The sequence below is a fragment of the Malaclemys terrapin genome, chromosome 1 (assembly GCF_027887155.1).
Source record: "Malaclemys terrapin pileata isolate rMalTer1 chromosome 1, rMalTer1.hap1, whole genome shotgun sequence".
NCBI lineage: Eukaryota > Metazoa > Chordata > Testudines > Emydidae > Malaclemys > Malaclemys terrapin.
Window position 1 is genome coordinate 4,425,755 of NC_071505.1, and position 27,217 is coordinate 4,452,971.

The 27,217-nt window shown below is 48.5% G+C and overlaps 1 protein-coding gene across 4 annotated transcripts in view; it reads left to right on the forward strand.

Moving 5' to 3' along the window:
• Nucleotides 1-26,704, forward strand: part of LOC128830317 (uncharacterized) — a 31,404-nt gene extending 4,700 nt beyond the window's left edge. Inside the window, exons 2-11 of one of the 4 annotated variants that reach the window (XM_054016132.1) lie at nt 1,850-1,945; nt 3,330-3,427; nt 8,106-8,257; nt 9,372-9,464; nt 11,240-11,374; nt 12,633-12,793; nt 17,188-17,303; nt 21,814-21,903; nt 23,300-23,420; nt 25,790-26,704. In XM_054016132.1, coding sequence (XP_053872107.1) covers nt 1,850-1,945; nt 3,330-3,427; nt 8,106-8,257; nt 9,372-9,464; nt 11,240-11,374; nt 12,633-12,793; nt 17,188-17,303; nt 21,814-21,903; nt 23,300-23,420; nt 25,790-26,041 — 1,314 coding nt within the window. In that variant the 3' untranslated portion in view covers nt 26,042-26,704. The remainder of the gene's footprint in view (nt 1-1,849; nt 1,946-3,329; nt 3,428-8,105; nt 8,258-9,371; nt 9,465-11,239; nt 11,375-12,632; nt 12,794-17,187; nt 17,304-21,813; nt 21,904-23,299; nt 23,421-25,789) is intronic. The other 3 variants (XM_054016134.1, XM_054016135.1, XM_054016136.1) reach the window with 3 other exon arrangements.
• Nucleotides 26,705-27,217: the final 513 nt, after the last annotated feature.

Below are 27,217 nucleotides of genomic sequence, written 5' to 3' on the forward strand. Positions count from 1 at the left end.
CCTTGTCGGTTGGTAACTTGAGGTACCCCAAAACATGTTCACATCTATAACTTTCCTCCTTCTTGTCCCTGTTTCTGTTCATTCAAGTTGGTAATAAAGAGTGGGCATGCAAGCACAGTAATCGGCAGTCTGCAGTGGACTGCAAACTACTTTACCTTATGGCTCTTCCTTCAGAGGACTGGGATGATTCCTCTGACTGGGTCACATCACATCAGATACTTTGATAACTTAAAGACCAGATCCTGCAAGGTGCTGAGCACGCTCCACTCTCATTGAAATGTCTTAGTTTCAGGCAAGGTTGAGTGATACGTTCTAGTTCAGTGAATTACTCCAGATCCCATTTGCTTTGGTTGTAAATCAATCACCAATGGTTTTTCTGTCAGCACTGGGATCTGAAAATCTAGACCTCCTTCTTCTTTCACATGGCTGGCATAGAGCAGCAACTACAATTTCACCTGAAGTTGATCGAGCCAAATGGCTACATCAGGAGTAGCAGAATTTATTGCAGTGATGCCTCCTTCATGTTTATAAATTGGGCGGTAGGTAGTGATATGTTCGATGGTCTGTCGTGGGGACCCACACTCACACACCAGGGTGTCCTTGATTTTCCGTTTGTGCATTAGATGTCCGCATCTACCGTGGTTGGTTTGGATTCGGTTCAGAGTTGACCAAGATGACCGTGGAAGGTCAAACCCAGGAACCAATCTAGACATGCACATGTGCCTCTGACTTCCTCACTAGTAATGAAGACAGTAGCCTTCACAGGGCCCACTCTGTGAAGTGAGAATTCAAGACAAATGCCATCAACTCGGCAACCGAACATCGCTCAGCAATCTCCTGGTCATCTGAGCAGCAACTCAACAAATCTAGACATGCGCATGTGCCTCTGACCTCCTCGCTAGTAATGAAGATTTTGCAATAGGTACCACAATGATGGGCCCTCCCAAATAGGCTCTCAGCTGACAGGCCTTCCAGCTTTGTGTGGGATGCACGAGGCAGATCAGAATCCACCTCCCTCGGCCATCACTGCATTGTAGTAGTTGGGAGAGCAGTTTGTGTTAGCAAATTGAGCAGCTACCGTGTGACTCAGAGATACGCAAGAGAAGCTTGCTTGAGTAAGAAGGAAACTTTTAAATATAGCTGTTTTTCTGACTCCAACCACAAACTTTCCTTCCAGTTTTCATTAATTATGGTGATTTCTCTTCCACATTGTACATAATGACAGCATCTTTCACCATGTACAGTGCAAAAATGAAATGCAGTTAGCAATCCATATCTGGCCTTCTAGCTAGGTAATCCAGACTTGAAAGCTTAAAACAACACAGACTTATATTCATATCAGTCAGGTTTTCACATTTCAACTCTATACCTTTTACTTTCATGTATAATTTATATTTAAGCCAATTAACTAGTTTATTTGTTAGCTAAAGACAAGTTCTGGTGAGTGAATGGAATATATGATGTACTTACCATCCTTGCAAAGCATATTCTAAATGATTAAAATCTTCCTGAACATTACAGGGTTAATATCTTATTGGTCAGCCTTCGCTGTGGTCTTATATCTTTGATATCTGGTATGGCAATTTTCATGCAGGGGGATTTCAAAGCATTTTATGGACCATAAAAATAGCAATTGCTTCATGACTTCCCCACACTGAAATGCAGTTACCCCTGTGATGGAAAGCAGCACCAGCTGTTTACTGGCCGCAGCGCTGTGCAGCGGTTTAGGACAGCAGCTGAAGAAGAACACCATATCCTGTTGAAACTACACAGAGATGTTAGAAAATCAAAATGTAACTGCCTGAAAGTGGAGTGGGCTCTGACCTGGACACCTCCTTCTGTATTTCAGGACATAGATGCACTGAGCAGTCCTTGGGACTGTTCTTGTTCTTCTTCAAGTTGCGAGGAGGAGCCATATGGAGGGCTAGCAGTGTCGGAACTCTTGGTAAGATTTTGGCTGCAGCACTTGACTTTAATTGGTGCTCAGGGATGAAGTCCTTCATTCAGGAATTATTGGGAATCCTAAGTAATCAGTGACTCTAAAGAAGCAAGGGGATAATGCACAGTGAGCTTTTTATGGACTGGAGAAGGTGAAGTAGGTGGCAGGGAGGCCAGGGAAGAGGAGGAGTTGTAGAGGTCGATATGGGAAATAAAGGCCTGGACATGAGCTCTTAGCTGCAGAGCTAGAGAGGTTATGGAGGAAGAAGTGGCAAGATTTGGATAGGACTTGCATATGTGGGGAAAGAAGAGAGAGGAATGAAAGGAAACTCCCAGGTTATAAAAACAACAAGGAGTCTGATGGCACCTTAAAGACTAACAGATTTATTTGGGCATAAGCTTTCGTGAGTAAAAACCTCACTTCTTCGGATGCATAGAGTGAATACTTTCACTCTATGCATCCGAAGAAGTGAGGTTTTTACTCACGAAAGCTTATGCCCAAATAAATCTGTTAGTCTTTAAGGTGCCATCAGACTCCTTGTTGTTTTTGTAGATACAGACTAACACGGCTACCCCCTGATACTTGATCCCAGGTTATAGGCCTGAATGAAGGTGAGGGTGGGGATCGCGCCAACCGTTCTTACAGAGACTGCAGGGAATGGCGAGCATTTGGAAGGGAAGATCAGGGGAGATAATTTGGCCATGGTAAATTCAAGCTTTTCAAAACACTTCAGTGATACTAAACCTCGCAGCATACCAGTGAGCTAGGGATGGACTATCCTCCACATTTTACAGGCTGGGGAACTGAGGCAGGGTGAAGGGAGTCATTTACTCAAGCATTACAGTGAGCTAGAAGCAGAACTCAGGAGTTCAAGGTCCACAGTCACCTAAGACCACTAGGCCAGTCTTTTCTACAGGAAGGACTTTTTGGCGCAGTCATGTGGATTAGCTTGTGGTTCTAGCCTCATCAAGGATGTAATGGAAACTCCATCACCTGGGGCCCTTAAAACTGGACAGAGCACCAAACCCTAGGAAGTGTGTACTAGAGATCATTGGTCCCAGGAGATGGGTGATGTTTAGGAGAATTTGGGGCCTCTGCAGGAGGAGCAGGTGCCTAAAGTTGGCCCTTAGGTGAGGAGGGAGGGGAGTCTAAACTGCGTGATGTGGAACTTCGTCTCAATGTAGTAAACACCTGCGCTCCCCGTATGGCCCGAGATGAATGTTCTTTCCCCATCTGTAACCCTAGCCAGTTCCTTGGGTGCTGTAATGTAGCTCAAGGGAAGGAGGCATGCCTTGTTTTAAAGAGCAATTTTATATTGGTATCTTCACCCTGTGATGCAAACATTTTGGTTACCAATATGAGACTGCTAATGTCCTGCATCTTTCCCAAGGCTGGTGCTACCAAGTCCTTGTGCAGTCAGGAAGAGGAGGGACGTAAGAAGCAGCAGAGCCATCAAGGGACTGGAGCAGGAGTTCCACAGCAGGATGGGTAGGTCCATCCCCAACTGGCACTGCCCTAGACTAGGAGATTTTCTTCTGCGCGGGTTTCCTTCTCGCTTGACTGTATTTGCTCTTACCATCAAGACACGTTACTGTGACTGTTCCCCATCCCTCTGGCCAAGGAGGGTTGGACACATTTACTCCAGAGCAGTGCAGCTCCTGAAATATCCAGAGCAACATGAGGACTTTGCTCTGTCATTGCTGCTGCTGCTGTTCTAGGAACCAGGATTGGACTTGAAGACAAGACAAGAGGAATAAACTCAAAAGGGGGAGAGAAAAGAACAGCAAAGAGACAAAATACAGTTTCTGGCTCTGGCATTGACTCTCACTTGCAGCCTCACTGCTGGAGAAACACAGACCCAGCACACTGTCTGGTCAGCCATTCAGAGTATGCTTACACAGCAAAGAAGGCTTTGTGGCTGGCCTGTGCCAGCTGACTCCAGCTCGTGGGGCTTAGGCTGTGGGCTGTTTCACTGCTGTGTAGATTTCCGGGCTCCGGCTGGAGACTGAGCTCTGGGACCCTCCCATCTCTCAGGATCCTACATCTGCGTTGCAAGCCAAGCCAAGTGGTCTGCACAGCAGTGAAACAGCCCCGCAGCCAGAGCCCTGCGAGCCCAAGTCAGCTGGCACATCTAGTTGCTGTGTGGAGATACCCTCAGAGACTTGGCAGACTTGTCCCAGCTTCATGCTGTTTGAGGCATTGCATGGAGCTGCCTTTTTTGCTCACAGGCGTACAGCAGAATTGCAAAATATGCAGCCTTGGCCAGCTAAGCCAGACTCTTATTAAATAGAAGTAAAAAGGAGAGGGAGGGATGGGAAGGTGAAGAAATAAGGTGGAGAAGGAAAAGAACACACGTGGGGGTGGGGCATGTGACAAAGTCTGACATCGCAGGCGGTATTTGGATTTAGCCAGTAGAAATGGCGATGTCATCTGGCTCCTTCTCTCTGGCCTGGTGTCTTGGACTTTAAGGTCAGAAGTGACCATCATGATCATCTAGTCTGACCTCCTGCACATCGCAGGCCACAGAACCCCACCCACCCACCTCTGTAACACACTCATAACCTCTGGCTCAGTTACTGAAGTCCTCAAGTCTTGATTTAAAGACTTAATGTTACAGACAATCCACCATTTACACTAGTTTAAACCTGAAAGTGACCTGTGTCCCAGGCTGCAGAGGAAGGCTAAAAAAACCCAGAATCTCTGCCAATCTGACCTGAGGGAAAAATCCTTCCTGACGTCAAATATGGTGGTCAGTTTACCCTGAGCATGCGGACAAGCCCCTGGGAAAGAAGTCTCTAGTAACTCAGAACCCTCCCCATCTAGTTTCCATCACCGGCCATTGGGGATATTTGCTACTAGCAGTTGCAGATTGCCTACAATTGCATGTAGGCAATCTCCTTGTACCATTCCCTTTATAAACTTATCAAGCTCAGTCGTGAAGCCAATTAGGTCCGTGTCCCCCTCCTTTCCCCCTCCGTTGGGAGGTTGTTCCAGAACTTCACTCCTCTGATGGTTAGAAACCTTTGTCTAATTTCAAGCCTAAACTTGTTGATGGGCAGTTTATATCCATTTGTTTTTGTGTCCACATTGGCACTTAACCGAAATAACTCTTCTCCCTCCCTGGTATCTATCCCTCTGACATATTTATAGAGAGCAATCATATCTCCCCTCAGCCTTCTTTTAGTTAGGCTAAACAAGCCAAGCTCTTTGAGTCTCCTCTCGCAAGGTAGGTTTTCCATGCCTCAGATCATCCTAGTAGCCCTTCTCTGCACCTGTTCCAGTTTGAATTCATCTTTCTTAAATGTGGGAGACCAGAATTGCACACAGTATTCCAGATGATGTCTCACCAGTGTATTGGAAGTGTTAGTGTCGTTTTACTCGTCTCTACTGAATATACCTCGCCTGATGCATTTTAGGATTACATTACCCTTTTTCGTGGCCGCAATCATGTTGACGGTTCATAGTCATCCTGTGATCAACCAACATACCCAGGTCTTCTCTTTCTTTGTCACTTGCAACTGATAAATCCCCAGTTGATAGAAAAAATTATTCTTGTTAATCCCTAAGTGCCTGACTGCACTATTACATTTTATCCCATTTCTATTACTCCAGTTTTCAAGGTCATCCAGACCTTTTTATATGATATGCCAGGCCTCCTCCATATTGACAATGCCTCCCAATTTTATGTCGTCTGCAAATTTTATTAGCACAATCCCACTTTTTGTGCCAAGGTCAGTTATAAAAATGTTAAATAAGATTGGTCCCAAGACCGATCCCCGAGGATCTCCACTAGTAAATTTTGTCCAGCCTGACAGTTCACCTTTCAGTATAACCCATTGTAGTCTCCCTTTAACCAGTTCCTTATCCACCTTCCAATGTTCATATTGATCCCCATCTTCTGCAATTTAACTAATAATTTCCCATGTGGAACCATATCAAATGCCTTACAGAAATCCAGATAGATTAGATCTACTGCATTTCCTTTGTCAAAAAAATCAGGTTTTTTTCTCAAAGAAGGAGATTGTGTTGGTCTGGCACGATCTACCTTTTGTAAACCCATGTTATATTCTATCCCAATTACCATTTACCTTTATGTCCTTAACTACTTTCTCTTTCAAAATTTGTTCCAAGACCTTTCATACAGTTGAGATCAAACTAACAGGCCTGTAGTTTCCTGGATCACTTTTTTCCCCTTTCTCAAAAAAAAGGTACTGTATTAGCAATTCTCCAGTCATAGGGTATGACCCAGGAGTTTACAGATACATTAAAAATCCTTGCTATTGGGCTCCCAATTTCGTGTGCCAGTTCCTTTAATATCCTTGGATGGAGATTATCGAGGCTCCCCAATTTAGTGCCATTAAGCTGTTTGAGTTTGTCTTCCACCTTGGATGTGGTAATTTCTACTTCCATATCCTTGTTCCCATTACCCTGCCACTGCCCCCAAACTCTTCATTAGCCTCATTAAAAACTGAGGCAAAGTATTTGTTTAGGTGTTGGGCCATGCCTAGATTATCTTTAATCTCCACCCCATCCGCAGTGCTTGGCAGTCCTATTTCTTCTTTCCTTTAATTACTGCGTCGGCTGTGTGCCAGCCTAACTTAGGTGGACATAATTTCCTTTGCAAAGCCCAACTCTACTTAGCTCTTAGCAGTTCTCACTTTATCCTTAAACTTTCTAATCTCCAAAGGATAGCTTTCCTTGCAGATCCTTCCCATCTTCCATTCCTTGTAGGTTTTCTGCTTTCTCTTTATCACCGGTCTGCAACCCTTCCCCATGAATTTTTTCCCCTTTCTTGGGATGCAGGCAAAGTTTCTGCAACTTTGATTTAAAGTAATTCCAAGCCTCCTCCCCATTCAGATCTTTGAGTTCTTCAGTCCAGTCCATTTCCCTAACTAATTCCCTTAATATTTTAAAGTTTGCCCTTTTGAAATCAGGGACCCTACTTGCAGATATGTTTTTGTTTATCCTTTCATTCAGTTTAAACTGAATTAGCTCATGGTCACTTGAACCAAGGTTGTCCCCTACAACCAGTTCTTCTATGAGGTCCTCACTACTCACCAGTGCCAAACCTAAAATGGCATCACCTCATGTTGGTTCGATGACTGTTTGATGAAGACATCTGCCAGCTATCACATCCAGGAAAATCTGGGCCCTACTATTACTATTACTAGCACTTGTCTTCCAATCTATATCTGGGACGTTAAAGTCTGCCATAATCACACAATTTTCGATTGTATTTATTTCATTAAAAATATTAACAAGGTGTCAATCCATATCCAGATTGGATCCGGGGGTCTTTAGCATACCCCAAGCACTATCCTAGAGTAGCCTCTGGTAGTTTTCTTTCCCCAAGTGATTTTGACCCAAATGGACTCTCTTAGCCATTCCATCACTTCTCATTTCTTTACAGTCTACCTCATCATTAACATACAAGCTGCTCCACCACCTTTATCTTTATTTCTGTCTTTCCTGAACAGCACATAGCCTTCATTACCTGGACTCCAGCCATGACTACTATTCCACCATGTTTCTGACATCCCTATCATATGTGGCTTCACTTCCTGCACCAGTAGTTCTAGTTCTTCCATTTTGTTACCCGCGCTATAAATGTTCATTCACTTTTTACAGTTTAACTCACAATTCGGGTAAATTTGTAGGCCCAGTTAGCACAACAGCTCTCATCTGGGGAGGTGTGGGAACTGAGCCATAAACTCAGCATTTATCAAGGGTCTGAGTGGGGATCAGCTGGAGACAGTGCAAGAACTTCACCATAAGGTTTATGAGGTGTTGCATGGCAAAATAGCATTCAGTCTGTATCCCTGCTGTACACGAGAATTCCTTCGTGTGTGGATCGTATGGAAGCATTGCAGCACCAAATACAGAGAGCTTCTCTTTGAAGGACCATCAGATGTTAGTGTTCCAAATTACCAGTACGTGGCCAACCGTCTTAGAATTTTTTACACGGCCACAAAATCCAGACAGCTGATTTTTTTCCCCCTCCGGTTCAAATATCTTCTTAATCTGCACAACTAGATCACAGGTTTCCTGACTGGGGGTAGATATCATCACAGATCATTTAGGCTTGGCTTTTAACCCTAGGGGAGGGACACTTCATCTGCATGTATGTGGCCCTTTATTTTCCTAATTAGACTTTTAATCTCTACAGTTCATTGATGAATATTGCTTTCACCCACTCGCAAGTGTCCAGAGCCTCTGCTGAGGGGGAGAGCCATCTTCAGGCACCAAGGAAAAAGGTGGCAAGCAGGAGAGTGGACCAGAAGAACCCTCCGTTTGAGGACTTTAAGGGAACTTTGATAGGTAATGTCCCCAGAACTCTCCTGAAGATGAGGTCGTAGGGTGCCTTTCAGGTTCTCTTTGGGACTGTAACAGATCACTTTATCTGCTAGAGGGAAGAGCAGGTTTGTCATTATTGGGTTGTATTCTGACTGGCCTGAAGAACAGATCTCATGTTCTGTAGTCATTTGGAGTTGTCTTCCAGTCTAGCATCTTCCTGACAGGGGAAGCTGAAGAACTGGATGGGACTGGAGCTGGGCCTTGTTGCCTGGAGAACGCTCCCTTCTGAAGCTCAGTGTGTGTATTCAAGCTGCTAGCCCTTCACGTTGCTGCAGCAGTATTTCTATTTGTAGCATGCTAGTCCATCACAGCTGGCGCAGGTCTGTCTGCCAGAGCTAGAAGTTACACCTGCAGTTCCAGTGTAGACACACCTGGTGAGGCCATCAGGCCTGCACCTTGCTTGCCCACAGAAGGTGCAGCAGAGACAAGTATGGTAGTCCTGTCAACCCTGGCCTGCCGGGTCGAGCTTGCTGCAGCTCCACTCTCCCTTCCCCCAAGCCCCACTGCTTGAAGCCTTTGTTAAAGGATCTCAACTTTTTATGAAGCTGGTTTCTTTAAAAAAATACAAATCTTATATCAGTGAATTTTACCAGCTCCCCACCAATCTGATGGGCTGGCCCAGTGCACATTGGAGTCATTGGCACTTGCAGATGACTTCTGCATCAGACACAAATATAACCCCCCCACTAGCGTCAATGCACTGGTCTATGGCTGTGCTCTTCTCAGCCTTGTGCATAGTCTACCTTCCCAAACTGCCCCAAGATTAGCACAGGTCAACCTGCGTGGCAGGTTTGCTTGGCCTGAGCAGATTCTCGGCAGTAGCTGAGGAGTAGGGGGATGCATTGGTAGAGCAGTATGGGGACGTAAGAGCAGAAGGGCTGTGGGCCAGGACTGAGGGACGTCAGAATTGCTGTGTGCGTGGGGAGCCCAGGACTGGAATAACTTATTGATTTGGAAAAAAGGGATCCTGTTCTATTCAGGACTCGTTACCGTGCCATCTCTGGGGCATCTGAGTGGCCTGTGGCTTGGCTCAGTAGACGGTTTACTTCTTGTACCTGTTTTCCTTAATTTCTCTTAGATCAAGACCCCAAAGATGCTAAATCTCATCAACATTCCGTGAAGAATCAGAGAGCCTTTGTTTACCAGCCCGGCTCAACAGAACATGCTCAAGGTAAATAAAAACATGAAGAAAACAAGACAAAAACACAGATACCCACCCAGGCCCCTGCCAATCAAAGGGATGATTGTGCCTGAAGGCCTTCTACAAGAACCGGAACCATGCTTCGCATTCTTTAGTCTGGGTAAAAAATATTCCAGCTCTGCTTTTCTCTACAGGATCTCTCAGTTTGCCGGATCCTGTTGCAGAAACATGTTAAAATTAGTAATTAACCAAACCTCTGAACTCCAGTTGCTCCACGTCTGTCATCGGAAACCGCGCTGGAGCAAGAGGAGTGCATTTCGAGCTGAGTGAGCATGTTCTTCCACAAGCAGCTATCCTGCTCTGAAATGTACCCAGCATCTGTAAGGTCTGAACAAAGCCGTGGAGGGAAAGAGCACTTCCACTTTGTCTGAAAATCCAGTGGACTCGGGAATCGTCCATGGGCAGAGACAAGCTAGCAACGACCACCCTGCCTGAATGTAAAAATCGTATAGAAGTTGGGATTGGTGCAGAATGGCAGCTAGTGAATTAGCCAGTTGGTATCCTAGCTACTTCTCAGTTTCCAAATGACTGTGTGCTGACCCTTTCTCAGGCCAATTGCATCAGAGAGCGGAAGCCAGCTTTAAAATAGAGAACCAGGTCATGTTGTATATTTGGCCGGGGACTTTTTCTGGGTGAGATGAGAGGAAAGGGAGATTCATCAATGAATGAATTGGCACAGTAGAGGGGTGCGGGTGGGGGAAGGTGGGTGGCTTAATTCATGAATGTTGTCAATGCCCTTTGCCAGAACGCACTGGAGAAAGGTACAGCTGTCCTGTCTCTGCCCCCGTGAGCATCACCTCAGTCCCAGAGAGATGCAAAGATCAGTTAGAGGCAACTCAGAGTATAGAGAAATTGATGCTGGGGCGGGAGGGTTTGATATGTGAGAACTAGCCCCGGCAATGCCCAAGGGGTGGAAACACACTTCTGAAAGTTGAACGACTCCTAGACAGGGCAGTACCTGGCGTTAGAGTGAGGAGTGAACAGCTGCCATCTAATGCAAGGATTTGGAGCAATCAGATTTTTGAATTGCTCCGCTCCAGCTCCGGGCATAAAACCTACTGGTCCACGCTCCAGCTCTGGGCTCCACTCCAAAGCCCTGGTCTAATATTGTCTGACTAGTAGGTAACCACCTAATAGTAAAAGATGATTGCTTTACAGTCTGATACCATCCCCTATCTGGGGAGTGTGTCCTGGCTTGGTAGGCGGTGGACCATAGGCGCCGACTCTGTGGGTGCTGCGGGGCTGGAACACTCACAGGGAAAAATTAGTGGGTGCTCCGCACCCACTGGCAGCCAAGCTCCCCTGGCACCCATCCCCTCCTCTCCTCCTCCTCCTCTGAGCACACCGCGTCCCTGCTCCTCCCCCTCCCAGCGCTTCCCTCCCACCACCTAACAGCTGTTTGGCAGCGCTTAGGGCTCTCGGGGTGGGGATTGGGGACATGGCACTCTTGCGGGAGGAGGCGGTAAAGAGGCGGGGCAAGGGTGGGGACTTGGGGGAAGGGGGTGGAATTGGGGCAGGGCGAGGGTGGTGCAGGGGCAGCCAGGGGCAGGGCCAGGGGTGGCGGGGGGGTAGGTGGGTCGAGCACGCATGGTGCCGACAGGAAGTCGGCATCTATGGGGTGCACTAGATGATCCTCGGTAGAGCTTATACTAAATTCTGTCCACTGACTCCTTTCTTATCCATTCAGTCTCCTGTCTGTGCCCTGAATGCCTCTTCATTGCCTCGTACTGTTTACTTTCCAACAGGAGATCCACCACCACTGGCTAAACTGGCTGTAGCACCAGCTGAAAAAAGAGAGGCGTGTGACAACTCAGAGGCTCCGTCTGAGATCAAAAGTCCGAGGCAGATGCAGCCCCTTGCCAAGAGCACACAAACTGAAGGTAACTTGGCCCGGGCCAGGCACGGTCACTGCGCGGGGGACGGCTGTATGTTGCTGCTGACTGTATCCGTTTGCAATTTGTATGTGAGTGGGGCTGGCCGCCAGGACTCCTTGGTTCTATTCATGACTCAGCTGCCAACTCCCTGTGAGAGCTAGGGCAGGTCACTTCATCTCTCTGCCTCATCTGCCCGATCTGTGAAATGGGGCTGAGGATACTGGCCCAGCTTTTTAAGTGCCAAGTATTATTAGATCATAGGTTCTTCAGGGCAGGGAGTGTGTGTTTGGACCGTGTCTAGCACGTTGGAGGCAGTACCTGAATTCAAATGGTATATTGTTGCTCTGAGTTGGAGGACACAGAGACATTCTCCAAAGATGCATTAGGTGCCTGCAGCATGCTCCATGCAGGAAGATGTGTTCTCTGCCCCAAGCTGCTTACAGGCCAAACAAGTCAGCTGTGAGAGGCTTTAGGCAACTGGCGGATTTTCTGATACCACTAGCATAGTCAGCAGGTCTTTCCATGACTGAATGGTCCAGGCCAGGCTTTCGGGAGTTGTGTAATGACACTTGGCAGCACAGTCTGGAAGCTATAGAGTCAGGGAAAACCACAGGGGCTGTCTGTGTCCAGCCGCCTCAATGAAGAGTCCCCTTTGTACTGATCACAGCCTAGTTCTGCCTCTTTTCTGTGGCAAGGAACACTGCACAAAGTGAGGCTTGGTAGAAGTGAGGGCGAAGGAGGGATTTGAATGAATTTTGGTACTGGGGAGGGGCGTTCACATGCAAGATGCAGTCTGGAAAAAGGCAGGAAGAGCAAAGGGGCTGGAGTAGGAAGAAACCTGCTATCACCAGCTAAGGAAGAACTGCTATGTCTCTGGTGGAGAGGCCTGTGCTGCCCAAGGTGTGTGATTTAGCTAGCGACATCGGGGGCTCTATGCAGCAGGTGGATAGTGTGACTTCAGCATGATGCAGCCAGCCAGCTGGGCTGTGGTTTCAGGCAGTCTGTGTCCACGGGCAGCATCTGATAGGTCATCGAGGTGCTGGTAGAATGGGAGGCTGGCTGAGCTCCCAGCTGCTGTGAAATCTGATTCCTGACTCAGCCAGCTGTTGCTTAGGGGGGAGCTACTGACTTCTCTGTATTTCTTTTTCCAAAGAAAAAGAGGAAAAAACCTGCAAGCCCCTCCCCCCTCGAGCCCAGACTTCATTGGCCACAGCATCTGACTCTAACGCTCCTCTTTGTTTCCTTTGCTGGAATATTTGTCTAGAATCCTCTCCAAACCTGACCCAGCCGCCCTGCTTCCCAGATGGCAGAGGGAACAAGAACAGCTTCGGGCTTGAGAAGAGGAACTCTCCCCCTCCACTGGGAGGAGCAGGAAGGAAGTGGGCAGAGGGCTCTGAAGTGGACCGTGAAGAGGAACTGAAAGAGGTAATGGACCATCTGTACCCACTTGCGTGGAGGCCACTCAAAGCCTTCTGTAGCTTCATGTGTCAGTTCCCAATTGAGTACAGCACAGGACTCTGAGAGTCCTATTTCGATATATATGTGTCTGAGGCAACCTCCCTGTGTCTAGCCACTACAGCAGGCCCTAGCTACATCCATGCATCCATAATGTAGTGCACAAATTAACGGTAGTGATCTATAGACGTGGCCGGTGCTCGTGTAATTGATTCCAAAATGGTATGTTTTAAATATCCGTATCCCTCTGTGGGGCGCAGATCCACAGAGCCAGCTAGACTGGAGAGCTGTATTTTGTAGAGCTCAATGGTTCTCACATTGGTCTCCGGTCTCCTGTTACATCAAGGCTTCAAGCGGCGTTGGAGCCCCGTTGGTGAATACTTAACTCATCCAAAAAGCCTCTGGAGACTCTCAACTCTGCATCCTGTGCAGCTGCTTCATGGCCTCTGCAAGCTGTCTGGGGGCATTCTCTAGGAACCTCTGGTTTTTATTTAGCCTTTGATCAGCTCCATCTGTTCTGCTCTTGTGTTTCAATCCCTATAATGGAAGCAGTCGGCTGCTGGAGTGACAAGTGTGAGAGAAAGCAGAGTAGGGTGTGTTTGGTGTAAACGCCGCTGCGATCGAATTGGCACATGATGGCAAAAGTGGCCATGACAGCAAATGCTCAGTAGGAGAGACCCCAGCTGCAGAAGGCTCTGAAGAGGTGAGAGCCGTGCCGGCCTCAGGCTGTGATTGAGGAGCCAGAGAGCTTAGTTTACAATAGATGATTTTTTATTTTCTCCCCAATAGCTAGTGCTGCAAACACCTACCTAAACACTGAAAAACTTCTGCTCTTTGTATCCTCCCTGTAACTGAGCAAGCAGCTAGGCGGTGGGCTGGGATCCATCTCCTTCTTGAGCTTCGTTTTGATAATGTAAATTGATGGAGCTCTTTAAATCTCTCGCAGTCCGGCATTTTTTCCAGGTGATAGTGAAGAGTGAAGTGCTGATTATTATTTCATAGTGTTCTTATTTATTATCTGTTTTACGGTAATGCCCGAAAGCTCAGATCAGGTTCAGGTAGATGCTATGCCAAGAGCTTTCAATCTAAGATACTTTTCTGAGTGTGACTACCCTTGGATGCTGTGATGAAGTGGGAATGTTCTTAATGTTTTCTCTGAATACGGTCTGGGTGCCTCAGTTTCCCCTTATGCATTTCTGAAGTATCTAGGTGGGGGGATCAGGATGTGTGATTGTTGCAGAGCCCAAGAGGGCCATTGTGATGATGTCTGCACAGAGAATGGCTGACACCCTGTCTCCTGGCAACTGATGGCCTGGGCCCCTCCTCTGCAAAGGTGCCAACTGAAGGTGTTGGAGAACAAAGAGATCAGGTGACCTGGTCTGTGAAAGAGACAAAGGCAGAGGAGGGGCTGGAGAGTTTCAGTTTGGAGCTGACTGGGATCTAAGCTCCCTGCCCCCCCAAGATGGACCTGACTGAGGGGGTTCTGTTTGCACCTACAAGCTCTGTTTTGGACTGTGTTCCTGTCGTCTAATAAACCTCCTGTTTTACTGGCTGGCTGAGAGTCATGGTGAACCACAGGACGTGGGGGATGCAGAGCCCTGACTCCCCCACACTCCGTGACAGATGCCTTCAACCAGCCCTTGAATTGTCCTGTCCCCACTCAGGCTCAGCTCTAACCCCGATATGAAAGTGCCTCTCCGTAAAAAAATGCGGAAGCCTCTAGAGAGGGGCTGCTCATCCTTGTGTCTTTTGTTCTGCAAACTCTTTTGGCACTGATCAGCCCAAACTGGGATGTTCCTCTCAACCCAGGACCTCTGTTGTGCTAACAGAATGGAGATTAGAGGTTTGGCTTTCATTTCTGAAGGGGATTTTGAAGAGCTCTGTCTTCCGGAAATGTCTGCTTAGTTAATAAAATTCTCCTTAGGAAGAGGTTTAACCACTTGATTACCTTCTACTTATGTCTGAGGTTGGACTGGAAACTCTGTCTGGTTCTCTGCTGTGCCTAAAAACTCCTTTTATCCCAAAGCTGGGTGTGTCTCAGGATAACCGCACAGTTCTCGCCAAGTCACCTGACTTCTGAAAACTCCAATATTTTGTGTCTCTGTGGCACTCGCTCAGCTGAGACGACTCTGTCTAGAGGCCCTGGCCAACCTGTGATGGTGATTAGCGAGCTGCAAGATCACTGTCCAATCTATGTTCAAGGGCTTTTGCCCCCTACTCCTAAAAGTTACGTCTGAGCATATGCAAAGTTCTGCCCCAATGCAGTCTGTGGGCCCCGTATTCAGGCCTCCACACCATTCTGCAGGGCCAAATCATAACTTGGATGTGTTTGTACTTTACCAAGTCCCTTGCAAGCAATACATTGGACCCAAACTTTTGTGCCCCATCCCTGACCTCTCGCGCGCATGCACATGCTTCAAGGGAGCTTTGCTGCTTGGGCCTGTCTTTATAATAAAGTTCATCCAGCATTTTGGTCAGTTGGTTTAAAAGACAACAGAGCAGAAAAAAGCTGTGCTCTTGGAAGTGAGGAACTGAGTGGCTTAGGTTGGCATTATGTGAGCAGGCGCTATGCAGTGCCAGCTGTCCCAGCACAGCTCTGCCCATGCACCTCTATCCTGGTTTGGAGCTCGTTTGTGTACAAGTCAACTCCGGTAGAGCTAGTCAGTGCTTGGTTGCTATAGTGATGGGCACTATGGCTAACCCTACAATAGGAAGGTACATTACCCATGCCTGTTCGTGGACAGTAAAATCTAGCATTGTTGCACATGCATTTTTTCTTTCACTCTCACTTAGGGACCACATTCTCTACTGGTATAAGAGGGTACAACTATATGAAGCCAAAGCTGGACCATCTTATGCTAAAGGTGAAGCTGGCATCATGCCATCCTGTATAGGGCCTCAGTTCTTAAATGACATAAGAATGGCCACACTGGGTCATACCAATGGTCCATCGAGCCCCGTAACTTGTCTTCTGACAGTGGCTGGGGCCAGATGCTTCAGAGGGAATGAACAGAACAGGGCATTTGTCCAGTCCAGTCCCAGTATCTGGTGGTCAGAGATTAAGGGACTCCCAGAGCATGGGGTTGCATCCCTGACTATCTTGGCTAATAGCTATTGGACCTCTTCTGCGGGAACTTATTTAATTCTTTTTAAACCGAATTATACTTTTGCCCTTCACAACATCCCTTGGCAATGAGTTCCACAGGTTGACTGTGTGTTGTGTGAAGAAATACTTCCTTAGGTTTGTTTTAAACCTGCTGCCTCTTACTTTCATTGGGTGACCCCTGGTTCGTGTGTTACGTGAAGAAGTAAATAACACTTCCTGGTTCACTTTCTCCACACCATTTGTGATCTGACAGACCTCTCTTCTATCCCCCCTTAGTTGTCTCTTTTCTCTGACAGTTAGAGGTTGTGAGGTACCAGCCCTTCCTTGAGGCCTGTGGGGTTTTGCTGTTGAGGGTTGGTTTTTACAACCCTTCACTGTAGAGGACTGGGATACAAAGCCTTTCGCTTGTTGTGACTGGTTCCCAGCCAGCCCAGCGTGGAAGTTGCCATCCTCACGGCTGTCACTTGGGTCTGAAGTGAGCTAGTGGATCTCAGTCCTGTTCCTAGTGGGCAGGTGGGTGCCCCCATGTAAACCCCCAGCATTGACCGTCACAGCAGAGCAATCAAGAACTGAATGAATGACTGATACTAGACATAAAGCATGTTATTCGTGGTTAGGAGTGGTAATAATAGACCCCTGAGCAAGGAGAGCTTCTGATGTTGCCAAGAGTGGCCAAGGGTTTGAGTTTAAGGCCAGAAGATGACCATCTGGTCATCTACTCTGACCTCCTGGCCATTCAGTTTCCCCCAGTTTCCCTTGTATTGAGCCCAATGACTTGTATGGCTAAAGCTTATCTTCCACTAAGGCATCCAGTCTTGGTGTGAAGACCTCAAGAGATGGAGAATCCACCATTTCCCTTGGTAGTTTGTTCCAGTGGTCATTTGCCATCAGTACATTCAAGGAGGGGTTGCTTCCCCAGAATGATAGTTACTGGGGAGGATTTTGTGCTTGATGAAATCTGTATTACCTTTTTTCCACCATCTCCTGAAGTCATGCTCTTGCATCTACACTGCCCTTTATAGGGGAGACTTCAGGTCTATTTTGTCTAATTCTACAAAGAACCATGTACAGCATGAGTGTGTTCTTCAACAAGAACAAACTAATGAGCTTATCAGGAGAAAAAAAAGCCATCCAAAAGCGCAGGAATGCAAAGAACTTTTCTCTTCCAGAAATTGTGTTAGAAACAGTCCTTGGGTTTTGGATAGAGTGAAACAGTTTGATATGTTTTATGTGTACTCTTGTATCTTCTCTTTGACAGCTTGGTTGGATTAACTATGGGTTCACTACGGAGCCAGTGTATAGAAAGCTTGATTGTCCCGTGGAGGAAGGAGTTAAAGTGAGGACTGTAACAGATGTTAGTTATAAAGATGACCCGTAAGTGAAATGCTTGTTTCTCTTCTTGCTCCTAGAAAAGGAGTTTCCCTTTCCTGTGGACTCGTTCTCCCATTCCCCTCTTCTCAGGGCATTTTTGATTCCTAAATATTAGGAGTTGGGCATCTAGTAGGAAGTTCTAGGCTGGGATGAATTTTGGTGACTGCAGCAACATCCCTTGGTATGCGATTTTCTTATATCCCCCAAACTAATTAAGGTAGACCGGGTCAATGAGTCAGAGTGGGTAGTGAAATCAAGCCCCTTTCCCTCTCAGGGAGAGAGGAGTGCAGTGTTGCTGGAGGCACCATCTTTCAGATGATGCATAACTTATGTCCTGACCATATGTGGTGTCACATCCCTAGATGAGCTCCCTTCCTGAGGGAGGCTGCTGTCCTGCAGCCAAACCTTGGGTCCCACAGGCTTTTGGCTTGCAAGGGCTTGATGAAGTTTAGGTACTGTCTCTCTGGCTTTGAACCTCTAGTCAGGCACTACAGGTGCAGCCCCCATGTCTGACACCCCTTTTGGCAGTGGGGACCCCTTGGCCCTGAAACTAGCGCTGCTCTCCCCAAACTCCCCAGTAGCAAGTACTTGCTCCCAGAGTTCCACAAAAGCTTTGGACCCTCCGGTTTGTGGAACTATGGGACAGTCTGAGGCCTGGTCTGCAATACAGAGTTCGGCTGATGTAAGGCAGCTTACAACAACCGACCTCCGTAAGCGTCTACACTGTAACGTTGCTCACGCTGATGTAAGTTGCCCACTAGACTAATAACTCCACCTCTGTGAGAGACGTAGCACTTGGACACTGCATCGATCTAACTACATTGACCTAAGTGGCCATTGAGTTGCTTACATTGCCTGTCAGTGCCCCACGATGTGCCACTGAAGTTGGTGCAAGCGCTCCTGGTGAGGACGCACATCACCAACAGAAGGAGCGCGGTGTGCGCTGATTTAATTACTGCTGTAGCTGTAGGTCGACCGAACTTAAGTCGACTTCATTTTTTAGTGTAGGCGCGCCCTGAGCAAGCAACACGCAGACTCTGCAAAGGAGTTGCTAAACACACACACTTTCATTTTATTAGAGAGAGCACAAGAGATACACAGATCTATAAGAAACAACAAACACCTGCATGCAAGGACCTGCCTCAGTTTCCTCACCCTTCCAGAGGATCCTTTGGGTTTTAGTCAGTGTCTTCCCAGGGAATCCCAAATTCTTCTGCACCCTCTCTCCTGCTGCCTAGTCTTCTGCTTCTGGGCTCTCTCTGCTCAAGCACTCACAGAAGCACTCTGGCTTATAAGCAGTTTGGTCATGAGCCCCAGTGTGAGACCTTGGACCCCAGCTGTGATAGGTTCACCTCCATACACCCTTTGTTTTAGAGGGGGTGGATCTGATAAGTCATTAGCAAGTCAAAAGTCCTTCCAAGGAGTCTCCATTGTCCTGCTAGGGCAACTGTTGATGGTCTGTGAAGTTTGTCCCATTCAGGGCAGAGGCCCAGTTCCCCTCCTTTTAACACAAGAGGTGTAATGCAGCAAACAGCCCCCATAAGGGTATATGGGTAAAATCCAACTGGAATTCATAAGTGCACACAGACAGATTCCCAGGCTGTTCCTGTCACATCTGGGTTCTAAAGCTGTAGAGCACTTCTCGCAGTAACAGGGGTATTAATCCTGCTGTCCCGGCCACACCCCAACGTGGGTTAGCGTATTTTTTCTACCTAAGGCTGTGGCTACACTTGCAGCTGTAGAGCGCCGGGAGTTAAACCAGCCCTCGGAGACCGCAGCAGGGAAAGCGCTGCCATGTGTTCACACTGTCACTGCAAGCGCACTGGCGTGGCCACATTAGCAGCTCTTGCAACGCCCCAGAGAGCAGTGCATTGTGGTAGCTGTCCCAGTGTGCACGTGGCTGCAGCATGCTTTTCAAATGGGGGGGGGGGGTGGAATGTGACAGGGAGTGTGTTGTGTGTATGTGGGGGGAGAGACTGTGTGTTTTGCGGGGCAGAGAGTGTCAGCGTGCTGTCTTGTAAATTCAGACAGCAGTGGGGGGAAGGGGGAAACCCTGACATCAGCCCCCACCACCCTCCCCCTCACACACACACACACACACACACACACACAGACACACACACACACACCTCTGCCTCTGCAGCAGCAGCATTCCACAGTAATGGTTTGCTTTGTCCCGGAGCCGATAAGCAGCCGGCTGTCAGAAACGGAGCTTTCAAAGGGGATATCCGCACGCCTGCAGCCGAGTTCAAAACAAAGACCAGAGTGGCCACTTGACTTCAGGGGATTATGGGACGTTTACGGGGGCCAGTCACAGTGCACTAATGCAACACATCGTCCACACTGACACCCGGGCATTTCAGCCGGGGCGCAGCCAGGCCGTCTCCAGGCACCAGCCGAGCAAGCTCGTGCTTCGGGCGGCAGATTCTAAGGGGCAGCTTCCCTCCAATCCTTTTTTTTTTTTTTTTTTTTTTTGCACTTTACTGCTCCGGCCGCCCCGCAGATTTGGTTTTTTTTTGGTTTGCCGCTTCGGCCACTCTGTAGGGGGCGGCGGTGCAGAGGAGGGGAGCGCCCTGCTGGGAGCGGGCTGCGCACTCCGTCTGCCCCAGCCGGTGCCAGGTCTGCAGCAAGCCCGGCAGGGCAGCCCGTGTCCTTCCCTCCCCGCCAACCAGAGCGGTGCGGAGCCCTCCTGGCAGGCGGCGCGGCGGGAGAGGCCAAGTGGGCAAAGCCCTCCTGGCAGGCGGCGCGGCAGGAGAGGCCGAGTGGGCAAAGCCCTCCTGGCAGGCGGCGCGGCGGGAGAGGCCGAGTGGCAAGCGCCCTGCTGAAGGAAGCCCTGGCCGCCCCCTTCTCTCTCTTCCCCGCTCCCTCCCCCCCAGTAGCCGGGGCACACACTGTGCTGCCCGGGGCACGTCTGCAGCGCAGGGAGTCCCCCTGCACCCTGGCTCCGGCCGCCCCGCACGGTTTTTTTGTTTTGCTTTGCTGCTCCGGCCTCCCCGCAGGGTTGGTTTTTTGTTTTTTTGTTTTTTGTTTGCTTGGGGCGGCAAAAAGCCAGAGCCGGCCCTGGGCGCAGCAAGCGTTGTGCTTCTCGTGGAGGTGGATTACCAGGAGCACTCCAGCTGCAGTGTCCAGGCGCTCTAAGTGTCGTGCCAGTGTGGACAACGCAGGAGTTATAGTGCCCGGGGCTGACTCGCAAGTGTAGCCAAGCTCTAAGAGTAGGTCTAGACTAGAAACGGGACGGTGGTACAGCTGCAGCTCTGTAGCACAGGCGTTTACTATACTCACTGCAGCGCCTGGAGGGGGTTGTTCCGTCCCTGGAGTAGATCCACCTCTCCGAGAGGCAGTAGCGATGTCGATGGAAGAATTCTTCTGCCAGCCTAGCAGTATCTACAAGGGGGCATAGGTTGGCTTAATTGCATCGCAGGGACGTGATGTTTTTCACAGCCCTCAGCAATGTGGTTAAGCTGACGTAACTGTAGTGTAGACCAGCCCTCAAACTTCACCGGCACTTTCAACTGGAAAGTTTTGGGGTTTTCCCCCCCCCCATTTCCTGCTCTAAACTCTTGCTGTGTTCTGTTAACCAGCTACCATGATCCACCCCAGAGAGGTGACCACAGCAGTGTCTGAAAAAGGGGCTGGCAAAGCTTTGAGCTCCAGGGCCTTCCATGTCCCATCCAATCGGCAATCATTTCTTCAGTTTGTATTTTGCCAAATTGTACCTTCAGCAGTGCAGACAAAGGTGATTGAAAGTGTCGTTCTCCTCTGCAAAGCGACTGTAAAAGTGGTAACATACTACACAACGGGGCTGCTCCTTTTGGATGTTCAGACTTCTGGCTGCACATTTTTGTGGTGCTTTTTATTTTTACCAATGTGCTAGGGACGAGCAAGCTGGAGTCTTTTCCTTCTCAGGTGTCAGCCACAGAATTGTTTGCTAAGTTCCAGACAGTTACACCTGTGCAAGCAGCTAAAGGAGTGGCCCAGATGTCACTGAAAACATAATTCGGCCTGTAGAACCGTTGGACATGGGATGGAAAGAGCCCAGCTTGACTCTGATATAAGGGAACTTTGCACAGCTGGTAGTTGCGGGGTGGGTGCGGGGGTGGGAAACATCTTTACTCGTAAACTGAATACACTGTGAGTCACTGAGGGACAGTACCGTGGAACTCTCCCCCTGCCCCCCGCCCGCTCACTTTTCAGATAATCACCATTAAAGCAGATGTTTGTTAAAGCTAGTCAGGAAAACCTTTTGGACAAAAAATTCTGTGCACAGGGCCTTGCCAGAGCACTTCTCTGTTTTGCCAGTAGAGGGCACACTCCCCTCCATGAATAGCATTGTCTGTGGCCATCCTTGTGGTGCCCACCGCATATAGCTTCCCCCCAGTCCATCCAGAGTTCGTGTGCAAAGCTGTGTGTTGGTAATGGTGGCTCTGGAGCCTCTGGGGTGCCCGTTCTGACAGCTCTCAGTGTCAGACGTCAACGCTGGGGGTGTTCACTGTGTCGCTTTTGGCTCTTTCAGCCGCATGTACTGCTTTGACTATGGGAACAGACGTTATTACCAGCCTAAGAAAGATCACGAGCAGGCCTACATGATGAAGCTGGCAGAAAGGTAACCGGCACTCGCTGTCCTGTGGGAAGTCCCCGCCTGCAGCTGTCTCGAATGATTTATTTTCCCTTCTAAAATGAACGAACCGTTGACTAGTGGCCCTGAGAATTGCACTTATAGATTCATAGATTCATAGATTCTAGGACTGGAAGGGACCTCGAGAGGTCATCAAGTCCAGTCCCCTGCCCGCATGGCAGGACCAAATACTGCCTAGACCATCCGTGATAGACATTTATCTAACCTACTCTTAAATATCTCCAGAGATGGAGATTCCACAACCTCCCTAGGCAATTTATTCCAGTGTTTAACCACCCTGACAGTTAGGAACTTTTTCCTAATGTCCAACCTAGACCTCCCTTGCTGCAGTTTAAACCCATTGCTTCTGGTTCTATCCTTAGAGGCTAAGGTGAACAAGTTTTCTCCCTCCTCCTTATGACACCCTTTTAAATACCTGAAAACTGCTATCATGTCCCCTCTCAGTCTTCTCTTTTCCAAACTAAACAAACCCAATTCTTTCAGCCTTCCTTCATAGGTCATGTTCTCAAGACCTTTAATCATTCTTGTTGCTCTTCTCTGGACCCTTTCCACTTCTTTGGTACGGTGAAGGCAGTAGCAGTGCAAGGGTGTCTTCTTCCCCAGCCCCTTCCCGCCGGCCTCAACTCTGCCCTGGAAAGGTAGGGAAATGTATGGAAGAGACGGGAAGTCATTGTCCTGCTCTGCTTGGCACTGGTGAGGCCTTGGCTGGAGTTCTGGGTCCCAGTGCTGGGTGCTGCCCTTTAGGAAGGATGTGGACAAGTTGGAGAGAGTCCAGAGGAGAGCAACAAAAACGATCAAAGGTTTAGAAAGCCTGAGCTGTGAGGAAAGGTTAAAAAACTGGGCCTGTTTAGTCCTGAGACAAGACGACAGGGGGGATCTGATCAGTTGTTCTCCAAGTCCACTGAAGGTAGGACAAGCACTACTGGGCTTAATCTGCAGCAAGGGAGATTGGGGTTCGCTATTAGGAAATCTTTCTAACGCTAAGGGCAGTTAAGCTCTGGAATAGGGTTCCTAGGGTGTTTGTGGAATCCCTGTCATTGGAGGTTTTTAAGAACAGGTTGGCCAAACACCTGTCAGGGAAGGTCTAGGTGCACTTGGTCCTGCCTCAGTGCGGTGGGCTGGACTTGACTTCTCAAGGTCCCTTCCAGCCTGACATTTCTATCAAAGGCAGGCTGGGGGAAGGGGTTCTTCAAGCTCCGCGTTGGCCCCTAGTTTGGCTAGGTGGGGTTTGGGGGTCATTTTACTCTTACAATAGTTCTATGTTGACATAACATCCAGGGCAGAGCTAGCACGATTCATTCCCAAAGAGCCACTTGGTCTTTCCGGCCAGTGTAAGAACCTTTGTTTCCTCTCCGTTTGGCAGCTCTGAGAAGGTGATTCAGCAAAACCTGAGGGAATTCTTTGGCCTGCTGAGGATCTTGGTGAACGTGGTCCTCATTTTCCTTATTGAGCTGGTCCGCTTTCTCGGCAAGTCAGTGTTCCAGGTGAGTAGTGCCCTTCCCAGAGCTCCACTGGCCTCCCTGCTCCTAGAAAGGCACCGCTGGTAGCAGCCTAGGAGGATCAGATTGTATGGTAGTGTTCCTTCATCATCGATGCTGGGTATGACCATGACACTGATTTAACCTTACATTCCTTGGTTAAATCTAGGGACCGAAATTGCTCTAAACATACCTAACTAATAAGCAATTTAGTAAATCCAAACATTTAGTAACAAAACATTTACAAGCATTTGAGCAAGATACTTACAAATGGGCTAACCCCAGGGTGCGTAGACCCGTATGGGTCGGCTCCAGTGTGGTCAGGCAGGTATTTGCAAAGAACCCTTTAAGAGTTTACTTTTCTATACACTTTAACAACCAAGCGATGTCATTGTCAACTATCGGATCTTAGCTAAGGCCAGATGAAAGAATTTCTTATATATCCAATTATTTACTGCACCTGGTACCCAATTAACTGTGTTTTATTTCTGTTACTCTAGCCCAAACCTTAAATAAGAGAACACCGGTATTTCAAACAGTCATTATAAGTTTAACACACTAGCTCTTCTTTCTTGTGACCTCATCCTTTTTGGTCACATGCCTTTGGCCTATCCCAACTCAATTTAAAACCATAGTCCACCCAGACATAATGTAGGACTGTATTGGTAGAGGTGGGCACACCTTCAGTCCTCTGAAGGAAACAGGATGTTCTCTAGAACCTTCCTAGGAGACTAGAACTGATACTACAGGGGGTGACTTTAGGTTTGTGGGTGGATGAGGAGGAGAAATGGAAAACTCCTCAAAAATGAAAGTCCTGACTCTGCTTTATCAACATGGCTTCTTTTAAGTAATTGCCAAACTCTAATCAAAACATGCTCTTCTGTGCTCTTTGGGTATGCGTGAGAGGGCTGGATTCTGTGTGAGTGAAGCAGTGTGGCTGGTGGAGCCTCTACCATCTCAGTGGGGAGAGGTTTTCCTTGAGCAGACCCTCTTGCAGTAGATCTTCTATGAGGGGTGTATGTATCCCTCTTTCTCCTTCTATAAGTGCTGGTTCCTTTGTAACCAAGCCCTAGCCTAAAGAGTGAAGTCAACAACTCCCAGCGGAGGGGGCGAAGTAAATGGGATCCAGAGATACGTTGGCCTTCAGGGAGCACAACTTACTTTTCTATATAGAAAAGAGGATAACCCCTGTAGAGCCCCTGGCTTCTGAGGCCAGTGGCCTTTGCTGCATAGCCTCAGGAACGTTCTCAAAGTCTGAGACGCTTCTGGAACTCCTCGTCCCTTTGAGAGAAGGGTGTGTTCTAGGAATTGGAGGGCTCAGGGACCTCCAACATTCAGCTAATTTTACCTGCATGGTTGGTTTGGGGAACCAAAGAAATTGATTCATAAAAGAACTGTCCATCTAAGACAAGCAAACAGGCCTGCGTGGAAGCTCTCCCTGCTTTCCAGAAAAGGAGTTAAAGGAAGACTAGTATCTTGATCCACCAGGTTGTTTAGACAGTGACATGCAGATTAGAAAGAATCTCACAAACATTAAGAAATTCTCAAACAAAACCCTGCAATTGGATGATTTAGTTGGAGTTGGTCCTGCTTTGAGCAGGGGGTTGGACTAGATGACTCCTGATCTGACTCCCTTCCAACCCTGATATTCTATGATTCTATAAATCCGTCACTTCTCCAGATACCAAAAGGTGCCTCTGCTCAGTGAACAAAGCGGCTCTGGAGGGTGGAGGCCCAGCCGTTTTGGAGATGGATGAGCCAAAGCTTAGGAAAGGGTTGAAATTTCTCAGAGTCAAAAATGGAAAAATGTTTACAGCACTAAGAATAAAACTCCCGATTCCCTTGCAGTACTTCAGTCAGATTCTACCCTGGGATGAAATGTGTCCGGTAAAGAGGATCAGCTCCTTTTGGGGGGAATTTGCATTGAGGGGTTGAAAACCAGACTTGTAATGGGAAGCTGGTTTTCATCTTAACCCCTACTGCGGTTACCAATGCTCTATAATACCTGGGGAAGTTTCAGCTTTGTTCTGACTTTGGATTTTTCTGATCTCTAGTACACAGAGGCTACCGTTTTCTGTGGTGGGGAGAAATGGAGATTTCTCTACTGTTCTCTCTGCCCTTCAATCTCTTGGCCTCTTCTGGCTGCTGTCCCCCTTCTCAGCCTGGAGAACTTCCCTCCAGCCTGAGCTTGTATCTGGATACGGTCAACCCCAATGGTTGGTCTGTTAACAGGGTCCTTGTTAGTGGACTGCCCTGCACGGATTCTTCATAAACTCAGCAGTTCCACTGCACAGCCGGATACAGTACATCCTGCTGGCTGGTGAATATATTCAGCAAAAACAAGCAACTAACCAAAATCCATCTTCTCCCTCCAGGTCTTGGTGGTGGGCCTGCTGACAACAGCAGGCGATCACATTCTTAAGCCCTTCTTGGTCGCCGTGTTTAACAGCCTCCTGCAGCCCCTGCTGCTATTCCTGTTGAATGTCCTTTGCAGTGTCCGGAACCTGACTTACCCTCTCATCGACATCCTGAAAGGCATTTGTTTGCAGCTGGCTGTGGTGCTTCAAGCCTTCAGATTAGTAGAAGTCAACATACAGTCAGAGACCCCATTAGCTCAGAAGGTTTAGGCAGGAGACCAAAATCCCTTTGGCAGGCAATGAGACCAGATTCACTCTTTGGATGCTCCTGGACGTCTTTCCAGGGGCACTGTCCCGCTGGCAGCTTGCCAGCAGCCTGCGCCAACACGCAGCAGAGTGGAGCAGAATGTAGCCCTCTTCATCATGACAACATGGATGTGGCCTCCAGACACTCTGTCTGAGTGCCAAGCAAGACCACCATTGCATGCTGGACCCCTAGCAGGCCATGCAGTCTGCACTGGGTGTAGTCAAGCTGAGGATGACTATGTACTGACTACATTAGGCAAAGAACTGTGCTTGCACTCTGGGGACCCCTGCTCTAACCCCTCCCAAAGGAGTTTGTAATGAGCCATTTGAAATCCTAATGCATGGGAAGATTGACAGTGGCAAAGGGACCCAGATGGCAGAGTGAGGTGGGCAGTGATGGTTGCTCTGGAATTGGCCTCCTAGGGGAGGGAAGAAGGGAGAGACCCTTCCTCTGACAGCTCTGACAGAACCATGTGCAGACCAGGGCAGGCGACCACCCAAACAGGAAAAACAAGTGTAGCTGGATAGTTCTGTCTAAGGTACTGGACACGAAGCACAGCTGGGCCTGTCTATAACTTGCTAGTGCCCAGTACGACCTCCCTGTAAAATAAAATTTTACAACCTGGACACGGTGTCTCAAACAAGCTTTTATTCCTCTTCTCCCCATTGTGAAGTCTGTGCCTTTCACTGGGAAGTGACATTGATACCACTGCTGAGACTGGATTGTCTCCTGCATGGCACCCCCTGACAGTCGGAGCCTAGCTGTAGGAGTCGGGCTTATTCAGGGACCCACCAAATCTCGTCAGACCTGCTCTTGCCGGTGGTGAACCAGCGATGGCTTGCTGGCCAGAGCCGCTGGCTGGAAGCCGGGCTGGCCCCCTGCTCCTCAGGGAGAAGCTCCGTTACTTCCTTGCTATGTTTGCAGGAGTGGGAGAGTATCGCTCTGAGGAGAGGAGCTGTCAGCCTTTTCCCAGCCCTCTGCGGCCAGTGAGACACGTTGTAGTTTCTGTACTGAGCTGTATTCATCGCTCCTGTCACGGGTGCCCAGGCTCAGGGCCCTGGCACCGCTCTCGGGGGGGCCCCGCAGGACCCTGGGGCAGTGTGACACCCCTCAGGGCGCGCGCTCACCAGGGCAAGCCC